Genomic DNA, 12,763 nt, shown 5'->3' with positions numbered 1-12,763 from the left:
CACACCCATGGTCGATCAATACAAAAGAAGCAAAGACAGAATAAGATATCGAGGTTTGCCTACAGAAAACCTGCTGAGAGGAACAGTATGAAGCAAAGCAAAGATATAAACTGGCTGTTGACTGTATTAAACCTCTTTAGTGCTCAAACTGGACTTCTTTAGTGGTATCTCAATTAAGTTTACTTACGTAATCTTCTATCCCTTGCTACTCTGAGTGCTACTTCTCCTCCACGTCCACTCTGGAGTATAAAGAAAACAGCATTAGTCATTTTAATAGTGACTCTGTGACACAAGATTATTACCGATAGATCTAGTGAAATATCACATGCTGGGACTGAAAACTTCCCGAAGAAGCAATTTATGTTATTAATTTAAGAAATCTTTGACGGGCAGTAACAAGTCATTGCTATTTAGTGACACTGGAATAGAAGTATCTGTTGGTCCCAGTCTGTATATAAAGGATTTAATACAAACACTAGGCTCGAACCTCGGAGACCTAATTTACTGTCGGCCTGTAGAGCATGTGTGTGCAAGTGACATTTGATATAGGCTATACAGCATTATATAATATTACTGATGAGTACACAGTGAAATGCAGAGGGTTGTGGGAGCTGTGCATTAGATTTGCTCAGACCGTTCCGGTTGTCCTTCCACAACACAGTCGCAGAATAAAAAAAATAATCCATATAGCACATGTTGTGGAAAGCAGATTTAAGAAGCCATGTGTGGACAACATCACACAGCGATGTGTCCTGTTCTGCAGTTAACATAGTAACTCTCTAAATAACTGTGATTTTTTTTCTTCTCACAACAACAAACAACACTTGTTAGTCAATTTTGTCAATTAATGAGATCAACAATGATGTTGATAGGATGTTATTTCAAATAGGTTTTTAAAATCTAATATTGTGCGCCACACTTTTATTGCTTCAGGTAGATTTTTTTAACTGAAGTCTTTTATCCACCAACATCGAAAAGAGAGAACACTTGACCTGATCAAAATGTTAAAATATCATAATTTACTTTACATATTGTATATGCTGCTCTACCTTATTTATTATAGGGAGCACCAAGGTTGCTTTTTGGGGTTTTATTTTCATTTAAAAGGTGTTCTCCTAAAAATATGTTAGAATTGAACACTGTGCTGAAGACATAATGGGATCAGAGCAGGATGGGGGCTGTGAGTATTGCTGTGAGAGCTTAGAGTAGAAGATCAGACAAAATCTGTTGGTGAAGACAACAGCAAGACAAGTGATAATAGAAAGAAAAAATGAGGACAAAAGAGTATAATACAAAAAGGCATAGTAGAGGAAAGCAAAGAAGGAGATGTCAGAGGACCAACGTGCTTTCCATTCAGCCGTATATGGCTTTGTGACGATTTGTTTTTATACATTTGTTGTGAGAGAGTCTTACGTCCATGTCATCACAGAGCAGGGATCCAGATCCATACTGCAGCCGGCACTGATGGGCCGCGCTGTATAGGACCCCGGGAAGCACCGAATTCAGAGACAGCTGGTCCTTCACCGGGGCATCATCAAGGCACCAGCTCCAGCCACGACTGTGAGCCAGGGGCAGAAGTGGGGGGATATGTTTTTGGGGAAAAACAGAAAAACAGAGCCTGGTTAGCACAGTTTACAGACGTCTCTTTGTTACACACATAGTACTATCTGAAACATCTTTAAAAATGTCTGTACTCTTTCTGTGGTCCACTTTCCGCCATGAAAACGTTTAGAAAGACTGCATTAGTTATTCTGAGCGCCAAGAGACAAGCAGATATCTTGTATCCCACATAAGTAAAGTTTCCAGCTGATGCAATCGCTCGGAATAAAATGAAGCAGGAATGAATGCAACAAAAATCTTCTGCAACAATCCAAGAAATAATGATAATGTTGAGCTACAGTAGTGTTTGGCTACAGAATAGAATGTGTGAATAGCAGCCGCCAAGCAACACCTGAGCAATCTAGTGCCAATTCAATACAAAGGGCATTCATCCTTGAGCTAAATATCCTTAAGCTCATCTCTAGCACTGAATATTTACAAACAAAAAATGGTGATAATTAACTGAATTCTTGAGGCATAAATATATAGAGAGAAGTTATGAGCTTAGGTACTCAGGAGAGTTTTTGATCACAAGCAGTGAAAACTCTGGAGTCTTTATAAGTGGGTCTGCTATCTGTTCGCACATGGATGCATAAAGGAATGCACGCATAGTCTTCTGATAATGATTTCACACTATTCCCCTTATCTACAGGCGGTATTAATATGCAACAACATTTAGAGAATTGCTAGCAAGTAAACGTGAAAATTAAACAATACATCATGATTATCAATCAACAATCATTCCATGTTTCAAATAATTTGACATTAAATTAAAGGAATTCTTCGAGTATACTGGCTAATGAGGATACTGTGATTCAACCTGAAGATAAGGGTGGAGCTATTTGTGTCCAGGATGCAGATAAATTAATTAAAAGTTTAACAATAACCCTAGTATATCTCGTCAACAGGAAGTATGTGTCTATTCGGAAGGGGCTAGGCCATTTTTTTGTATTATCATACATCATTTATTGTATTTTCAAATCAATCATTCTTAGCCTAGTTATATGCAGGATAAAATGCAAGATACTTAAGTTTCAAAAGGAGACTGGCCAGCTTTCTGAGTCCTTTGACACACTGGAGTTGCAGTTTGTGTCATGTGTGATTGTTGGCAAGTTGCACCTCGATCTTCATTGCATATGCATTTAAGTGAGGATCTCACAAACATGGTGACATGAATAAATCAACACTGTGGTAGTGACAGTGTGTTTGTTAACATATTCAGCAGAAGCTATTGTGTTAATTAAAAGTACCAGTTTAATTGAAACCTGCAAAAGCAAAACGTTTTAAATCATACGTATAAATCGTTTTAATGAATTGCATAGATGTCAACTCTTGATGTCAGTTTTACCAGTTTTTGTTTTAATAAAATGACATGATAAGGCTTAGTCAGTGCAATTTGTTCCACTCTTACATCCACTATAGTTGAACAGCACAGTCTGGTGTGTGTCCATCCCTCTTTTGCTACGGACTAATCTGCCAGGTAATTTATGTCTGGGGCTCCATAGCGATGCAGCCATTAGTGCTGCAGCATAGTTCAACTGAAAATAGTTTTACTGTCAGTGGCAACACGGATGGTTGGACTGACACCGTCTGTAAGTGGTTATGACATTAGCTTTGGGAGAACCAGAAAGGGTTCATGTCATCACTTTTAATGACTTCCTGAGAGGGGAATACAGGGAAAGGCTAAGTTCTGGGTTAATCGCCTCATTATAGCTTCCAATTTCCATAGGCAATTAAACAAAGTTCTGTCAGTCACAATAATGACTATTTTGTTTAAATATATTATAATATTAACTCCATAGAGTATTATCTCAAGGATACAGCCAGGTTATCTCAATGAAAACAACTAATTAGAAATGTAATCATCTATAAGAGAGCATGGTTTACATATAAATAACCACAATTGACATCTTATAACTTTTCTTCTAATTGGTTGTGTTGGCAATCACTATACAGGTAAAGAGGAAAAGATGAAGAATAATCAGGTCATTTAACATACATACCACAAAATACAATCTTCTATAAGAAGAAGCAACAGCATAACAACTATAATATTTTACACAAACAAAAAAATCTGAAGCACTTATATCAAATGTTTCACAATGTCAAAGCATTCTGTTTATCTGATGTAAGGATGAAACACTTGTTTTGTTGAGGACGTCACTTCAAAATTAGACTGCACCCACATTACATTACATGTCACTTGTTAGACGCTTTTATCCAAAGCGACTGACATACTCGATACTGTGGGCAATCCCCACAGAAGCAATTTGGGGTGAAGTGTCTAAGGGACACAACAACATGCTGACTGCAGTGGGGTTAGAACCTGTGACCCCCTGATCCGAACACCAACGCACAAATCCACTGCGCCACACACACCCCACATTTCCATAATGAGCAATCTCGTGCAAATGTAATGATCCTGTGGTAATTCAAATAATGTAAGCTTTTTGATATGAATGACAATTACTTTCACGTCATGCAAAGCAAATATGAAGCTACCCTGGCAATTATGTAAGGGGGAGATTCCTTTGTCCAAGATGTCACTTTGCTTTGCACCAATACATTTAAAATCCTCTCAGGGATGTTGTTATTCTAGAATAACCCAGCTGCTCTACGCAATAATGAATCACCACCTTCCGCCAGAGGCTGCAATTAAAACGGGGGGCTGCGTCGCCGCTAACAAGGTTATAGATAACCTGCACAGGTTGTGTTCCTTCATTATGCATTTACAGTTGCGATAAAAATGTTATGTTGGGTTTACATTAAGTGTAAATGTGACATTTTACACAAAAACACCATGTTGTGATTACTGTGAATATGCGTAACGAGGTCACCTGGAAGAAGTCACAATGTCAAAAGAACCTTCTGCTGTTATTGTTTTCTTGCAATTTGAAGGCTGCTAACAGGGTGCAGATTTAACTTGAATTATCTCATGACAACAACATGGCCTTTCTACACATTCAGCAGACAAAGAGCAGTACTAGAATTTACAGTAGTGTATACAACATAAATATCACTCTTTAGCTGCTAAAGCCCCACTGAGTTCACCAGCTGAACACTAACTGAGTATTTGTAGAAAAAATATGGGGAAATGCAGTCAGGTGATAATTGTTAAAAACAAATTCATTTCAGCCATTATTAATATAGAGAATGATTATAGCAGCTTTAAGGAGAAATGACTGCATGAATAATACACTTTGTAAAATGAGGAACAGAGTCCGACCAACAATACACTTGTGTTTGTGTTAACCTAAGAAATATCTATATATATATATATAAGATTTAAATGTCTGGAGGCTGATTGTTTGGCACTTAACAACAAAATCATTTATTTGGGATGACTTCACACTGGTAATTGAGCAGCAGCAATTAAAATCTTCTCCATGAGTGCCTCCAGACTAAAACGCAGCTCAGAGGGTAAATTAGGTATTTGTCAGAGACAGATTTCCCGGAAATGTTTATGATGGTTAATTAATTGTGTCCTGAATCCATTAATCTCAAACGAAATGTATTAATAATCATTATTAGCCTTGATGAAATATGCCATGTTACAGTATGTGTAAGATTTGTGTCTGTGTTTGTGTCAAATTTCAGGGAATCATCCTCTGGACATTCAAGGATTTCTTGTGTTCTTATAAGTAGCCCATATATGTGATAATATCTAAACCACTCCACTGAGTGTGACCCTCCACATTCCACATAAAATAAGACCTACGGACCCGACCTCTGAAGCAGCGTGAGCAGTGGAGGCCTGCGGGACAACCAGAGCCAAAGATACAATAGAAGCCTTGTCCTGCTGTCAGTGAAAGAGATGAAACAGAGAAAATGAGTGGAGCGCTGCCGTTTAGCGCTACGAGATCAGAAGACCAATATCAGTAGTCCACTCTCAAAGGGTAGAAAACAATGAATTCAGATTAAGTGGTTTAGAAGAGGATGACTAAATGAGCTGGTTTAAAGACAAGGATACGCCAACTGGGAGGGGGCTGGACGGGAAGAATGTTTAATCTCTTTTCTTTTAAATAGTCATTTGTCTCAGTCAGAATAAAAAAGGCCAGTCTTTTTAAAAATAATTTAAAACATTGTAGAGCATTTTATCATAATGTATAATAAGTTATTCAGGATTAAAAATGTATTTACAATAGCTATTTGTTGTCTGTTATCTGCTGTGCCATTTATTTTTAGGCAAGTTAGCAGAAGTAATAAACTCATTCATACCTGCGTCGCTAAACTTGACAAGAAAAATGTGTCAGCCGCTCTGGCAGTTCAGCCAATTCCTTTAACAAAAAACACATGCGTGGGAAATGGTAGCTGTAAGTGTGGACATAACTCTCTATTTTTTCTCCTTTATAATAACCATCACCCAGACACTCTCCCAACAACACAAACCAGTAGCTTTTTGTGTAACACCCTCTCACAAGTGTAAATATCGCCCTGCAGCCCTTTTCTTCTCCACAGTGAAGTCAAGGAGCTACAATGCTGTCAAGTAGCATAACACCCACTGAATGAATTCCAGATGCTTGGAGTTGTTGAGAAACTGGGGCAACTGTGGTGAAATATCTCAGACATTCAACACAGGTCTCGTTGGAGACAGAGGCACAGTGCAAGTCTTTGAAAACAGCAGCTGATTGTGTTACTGCCCACTCTGGAGAAGAATACTGAGCCTCTGGTCACACAGCATGTGGAAAAAAACCTACACACTAAACGGAGCTGGGGCTATTTTTTCAACACAACCTCCCCAGCTTCCTGTTCACACACACACACACACACACACACACACACACACACACACACACACACACACACACACACACACACACACACACACACACACACACACACACACACACACACACACACACACACACACACACACACACACACACACACACACACACACACACACACACACACACACACACACACACACACACACACACACACACACACACACACACACACAGCTCCAAAAAGTTAAAGATTTCCATTATCTAAAAATCCACACAGAAATCTACCTACTGCTCATCTCCCACTTAGATGACAAATGTGGGAAAATAAATGCAACAGTTGATGCTGCTGAAGCTTGACTTCTCCTCAGACTAAAAGGAGGATTACATTCAGAGCACATACAAAGACTCCCTCAGCCGCAGACTACAAAATGAGCAATCCTTTGTACCTGTAGCCATTACTGTACGCTCCACCATCAATGATTCAACCCAGCGCCATATAGACTGAGTATCTATCTATATGGCGCTGATTCAACCCAACTTCCGAGCCTAATAACGGGAATGTTATGTACTATAATGTTCAGGCTATTGTAGATATTTTATTTATACTGTTATTTATATTATATTATTGTTATTTAAATGATTTATTTTGTATTCTTATTCATCCTTGTGTGAACCTCTGTAATCCTTTGTTTCGAACAACGAGGTATAGTACTCTATAGAAGCCATCATTTTCTTTCAAATTGAACATGAGAGGAATATGAAGGTCATCTACACATGTATAGAACTTCAAGTAGCACAGAAACTCTTTCTTTCCACACAGAGCACATATATACAGTATATTTACTGTATACGATGGCCTTTGTAACTTTAACATACATTTATTAAAGTTTTGGGCAGAGAAAACTTTGAAAGAAACACACGATCTAAGTCAAACTTCAGACAGCAGTGTAGTAATGCATCATGGGTAACACTCACTCTAGGAAGCGGGTTATATACTGGCGGCTGCAGCGGGACCACCTGGGCATGGAGGTGCCGTACAGGAGCTGTGGAGACATGACGAAAGGTCGTTTCCCAATGGGTTCACAGTCATTACCGTTGCCATCATGCTGAATCCCAAAGCTGTGAGAAAAAAAAAATCAAACAGAGAGGGTAATTAAAGTCAGTAGATACAACGCATTACATGTACTTCAAGGAAAGGGCTACAACAAACAAAGACTGTACATACGTCTTTCTGTGAACTGCATGTATTGCTCATGCTGAGATTACAACCCTTATCTATTGTCCTGCAGGCGCAGCAGTGCTGAGCGACAGAGGCATAACAGATTGAACAATCTGGTCACAGCAGGGATAACATAAAACAAATGTAAACAGATTGTCCACATTCTCTTTCAAGGTAGATATCAAAGCAGTGAGAAAAACAACTGCAGTGAAATTAATGAAGCTGATTCTACCAATGACTTATAGATGCTGGTCAAAAATAAGCCATTTGTGAGAGATATATAAAAAAATCCCTGTTTCAACAGATAAAATTGGAGCCTGTGTTTGCTCTGCTGTTCTGCTGATGATTTTGAACAACACTTTATGCACACAGAATATCTGCTTATGAACGGATTTCATGATCAAGACATAATGCAAACTATACATGAACAAAGAAGTGAATGTTAATGTAAAATAAACATACATTCTCATGTTTTGTGTGAACATTTCATTCTATAACAAGTTAACATTATGCTTGTTTTCACCGCATTTGAAATGTTTTCGTGGAATACGGTAACATTATCATGATCAACATTAGCAAGGAACCATTAGCTAAAATGACAATTGCAGGAATTTATTATCACCTGTGTAACTTAACTGTGCAACAACTAAATAAATCATATCGTTAATCTATTAATCTTTTTAGCATCTAGTTTATTAGCCTTTGCTTTTTTATGCCACAGGATTGTGTACTATAATTCATACTATGTATACATATATTTCTTCTTTGAATGCTGACCTTTTGTTGTCCATATTTGACAGAAAAATGGGACCATTGAGTTTGGCTCAGTTCACTTGGCTAACGCTTATGTGTGGCAGTCGTAATAAAAGTGAGACAGTGTCATTAATGACTTTTCTGGGTTTTTTACAATTATATTTCCAGACTAAGGACACCCATTTTATAATCAGGACATTCCTGGACAAACCTGATTGAAAGGTCACAGTAGCTGAACAAAAACCCCAACAGTCTGTCAGTCCACTGTTGTAGGTTCAGTGAATCAATTTTCTCCCATAGGACTCTCACAGCAGCCTCTTTTCTGCCTAACATTCAAAAGAAATCTCCTTGAACATATACCGAGAACCGGCTGCCAATCATACACATGCATATGGTGAGGGTAAGTACATCAGGCTCTGCCATAACAATCAAGATGTATATACAAGAGCACAATGAACCACACACTGCTTTCATTGATTGAAAACAAATTGAATCAGTCTGAGAAGAATGGGCCTATGATTGCAAAGTGCATGTAGAAATGGCAAATGGATCGATGCAGTACATGAGAAAATGAGTGCAGATGTGATGAAAGATAAACGTCTCATTTCTTTGGGATATGGATTGTCTGTTTGAATTCTGTATGGGCCATTTACAGTTATCGTTATTCCTCACATTAATGGATTTCTAATTATGAGTTTTCATTAGTTGAATCCATGCAGAACCGGTAGCTTACAAGGGCAAGTACTTTCAAATAAAATGAATCAATCAATAATAGAAATCAATGAAATACTCTAATAGGTGATTCAGAATATGATTTGTAAGAGATCTTTTTAAGCTCTTAACCCCAGTTTTAAGGTTAAGGTTGGCTTTTGTTTGATGCATTGTTTTTGTTCCTTTATGAAAAGCTTTTGTCCTTTTTTGTTAACATTCTATTAGTTTGTCCTCTAATTATGAAGTCTGTTGTGGAGACATTCAAGGAAAATAATGAATTAATTCTTAGAAGTAGTACTTAAAAGGCTGGAATAATTGTGATAACATAGCAGCAATGAGCAACAGAGTACCGGCATAATAAGCATACTATTCTTCAGCTGATTAAATATTTTAGCAACATTAATTCAGGCTGTTTTTCTTCATGTCTGCCTGAAATAAATGTGTTGTTTCAAAAACTAAGAAGACATTTTAAGTGGTGAATCTTTAGGAGTTTAGTTTTTTATTTATTGTGCCACATACAGTAGGACAGCTTATGGGTGAACAGTAAATAATGTATATAGATGGAATCATTTGAGTTAAATGGAAACATATCATCATCAAGTGTTCACAGGAGGTTGCTTTCTTAGTTTTCCCTTGCCGATTACTCGACTAAATGAACATAAAGCAGAACATTCAAATGTGTGTGTTTATTGCATATAACAAACTCAAAGGGACTTTAAATGACCTTGAAGCAGGCCGCTGTTGTATGACTGTGTTGTGATTGTGTGTTTTTCAATTGTCTGTAACTGTGCTGTTACCATTCTTGGGCCAGGACTCTCTTGAAAAATAGATTTTTAATCTCAATGAGACTTATCCTGGTTAAATAAAGGTATAATAAAATACAAATTAAATGTGTGTGTGCAGTGAAACCGTACTTGTGTCCCAGCTCATGAGCAACGGTGAAGGCCAGAGGCAGGCCGGTGTCCTCGCTGATGCTGCAGCTGCGATGCGACTGACACATCCCCGCCACATGGGACAGGCCCAGCGTCTCACAGGGCATGTTGATGGACGCACAGATGTCCTTCCTGTGAAGAGCGGAGTGTGTCAGATGTCATTTTATTTAAAAAAGGCAAAATGAGGGACGATTAGGGATGTAACGATATATCGAATACCGTCGTGGGACTGACAAAATATACCGCGATTTTTTTAATTAAAAAAATACAAAAATAATTATTTTTCTTTTTTATTATAATTTTTTTTTTTTAAACTTTATTTAACCAGATGGTCCCATTGAGATCGTCAATCTCTTTTTCAAGGGAGACCTGTCCAACATGGCAACAAGTAGGTTACAACATGAACATAAAACAACAGATAACACAATCGTATTTACAGGGCTACATGTACACACCTAGAGACATTGACAAGTACCAACAGTATATTTATATCTCCCCCTGTCAATAAGCCTCACTTTCTTGGCAAAAACTGTATTGTTTTTGAAGTGGTGGAGAGACAATGCACAGTTTGACCCACTGCTGTCACCCATGGCCAAAGCATATCTCTCTGTCCCAGCAACATCAGTACCAAGCAAGAGAGTTTTTTCCACAGCAGGGGATATTGTAAACGCCCAAACATCCCAGCTTCTACCTGGAAATGTGGAAATGCTCATATTCCTAAAAGATAACCTTGATGATGCTGAGTGAGTGAGTTAGAGTTGAGTTACTTGAAAAACTAAAGTGAAACTTGATTTATTCTATTGCAGGGTCTGATTATGATATTGTTGACACTTTAAAATACTACTATCCTACTAAAATACTGTACAAATCAGATGTATTATTTAATTAAAAAAATCTATGTATTAAAAAAAAAAAAGAAGAAATCACATTTTTTTCCTTTATTTTTCAATATCGCGATAAATATCGTACCGTGGACTTTTTATCTCGATATTATCGTACCGTGAGTTTTTGGTATCGTTACATCCCTAGGGACGATACATTGGAAAATCTAAATTATACAATGATGGAAAACAGATACTGATTTGGGAGGTGATAAACGACTGGAGAGTATTGGTAGGAAACAAAAGACAAACAATCCCATCTGCTGCAGACTGTGTTTATTACTGTTATTATCGAATCAATGTTACAATTATATTAATTATAGCTGTAAACAAGCCATCTTTTGGGTGATACAAATGTAATAAGATCTTGTTAAATAATAAATATTACTGACTGTATTTTTCAAAGTTATAGAAAAACGTCAAAGAAAAATGTTCATTAAATTAGTCCTTTAATATTTAAAACCTGAATGCAAACACAAACAAACAGTTTAAATACTGAACACAAAATAACCTCCCAACACTGAATTTCCTTACATATTTTTTAACAATTCGCTTCTTGTCTTTATTATAGAAAGATAGTTATATTAAATTATTAATACGTTTGACATTACTTTGAAGTTCATAGATACGATAAATATAAAAAATATAAATGGGATAACCAATAAATTGGACCCTCTGTAAGAAACTTGTAAGGTACACCTACATTTTAATATAGGATAGAGTGATACATAAATCTATCTTTAGGGAAGGAGTGAATCACGAGGTAAAACAGGTGAAATCAGAAATGATCTTCTATCTGTAAAAAGAATTCTAAAGACTCCAAGGCTAACTTATTTGTAAAGCATACCTTAAACAAAGGTTTTACAATTCAAAGGAAAAAGAACAGAATAAAATGTTCTGAGAGACAAAAGTATATATTTTTTGTATTCCTTTTGTACTGCAAATGTTTTCCTCTCAAAAACAGTTTGAAAGGTATTTCCTGTATTAATGAGCCACATCGACCTTCATTGGATAATTATTTAGTAAATGCATGAGAGTGCAGTGTTTGTTTTCTTTTTATTTCACCGCAGTTGCTCTATTGAGGCATTTGGGACTTGACTATCAATCTGTTAACTTCATCGACAAATGTTAAATGTCAAATGAAAAAGACAACATTATATGATTGTTTGTGATATAAGGTATGGAGCTTCCATTATTCTCTCGTCAACTATCTAGATCAGAAAATCAATATGTGCTCCGGGAAGATGTAAAAAAGCTACAGCTTCGATTCTCTTGGGAGACCATGGATTATGTGCGACTGAGAGTGACATTTGGTGCGTTGAGTTTCTATTCACCTTGTTAGCAGAACTGCTACATCGTGGTGGAGCGGGTGTTCCTCTCCTTTCATGTTTAGTTTCTTCTGCCACTTACAGAAGCTGTTCAAGCTGTTGTCAGCATGGTGTGTAATCTTTAAGTCATCCTGTTATCAACATGTCACGTGGAGATGAAGGGAGGGGAAATTCAAGTCAACAGGTTCAGAAATCACAGTGCAAAGCAAAGAGACAAATATAGGCTCAGTTTTATGGAACATGCTATAAGATAATTGAAATTGCCCCATCTCTGCCATCACAGTATATGCAGCCTTTAAGTGAAACCTAGTTGGCCCTAATAACAGACATTCAGACACATGTCAACAAGTGGTTTTGTTGAGTTTATTTGCTCAGTTCACATCTAAATCTCATTATCTGCTGCTGTGAAGGACAATAAAGGAAACATTGACAGCTGCTAACTATTTGAAAGCAGAAATTAGTTTAACCCTTTTGCCTTTTATTAGTCTCGAATAAATAATTAATTTAGAAAATAATTAACACGAACATGTAACTGTGAAAGTATCTGCCCTGTGATGTATTTTCCTCCGCTTTGCATTTAGGCTCTAGCTTGTCATTACAATTCAAATAA

General features: G+C 37.1%; 1 protein-coding gene across 1 annotated transcript in view; it reads right to left on the bottom strand.

Moving 5' to 3' along the window:
* Positions 1–12,763, bottom strand: part of adamts7 (a disintegrin-like and metallopeptidase (reprolysin type) with thrombospondin type 1 motif, 7) — a 56,148-nt gene that overhangs the window by 29,043 nt on the left and 14,342 nt on the right. The window contains exons 6-9 of the mRNA XM_079662978.1: positions 12,160–12,284; positions 9,927–10,076; positions 7,305–7,448; positions 1,414–1,558 (exon numbers count right to left, since the gene is read on the bottom strand). Of these exons, the coding sequence (XP_079519104.1) occupies positions 1,414–1,558; positions 7,305–7,448; positions 9,927–10,076; positions 12,160–12,284 (564 nt within the window). The remainder of the gene's footprint in view (positions 1–1,413; positions 1,559–7,304; positions 7,449–9,926; positions 10,077–12,159; positions 12,285–12,763) is intronic.

This window comes from Notothenia rossii (genome assembly GCF_949606895.1).
Source record: "Notothenia rossii genome assembly, chromosome: 2".
Lineage (NCBI taxonomy): Eukaryota > Metazoa > Chordata > Actinopteri > Perciformes > Nototheniidae > Notothenia > Notothenia rossii.
This window is presented reverse-complemented; position numbering and strand designations above follow the sequence as displayed.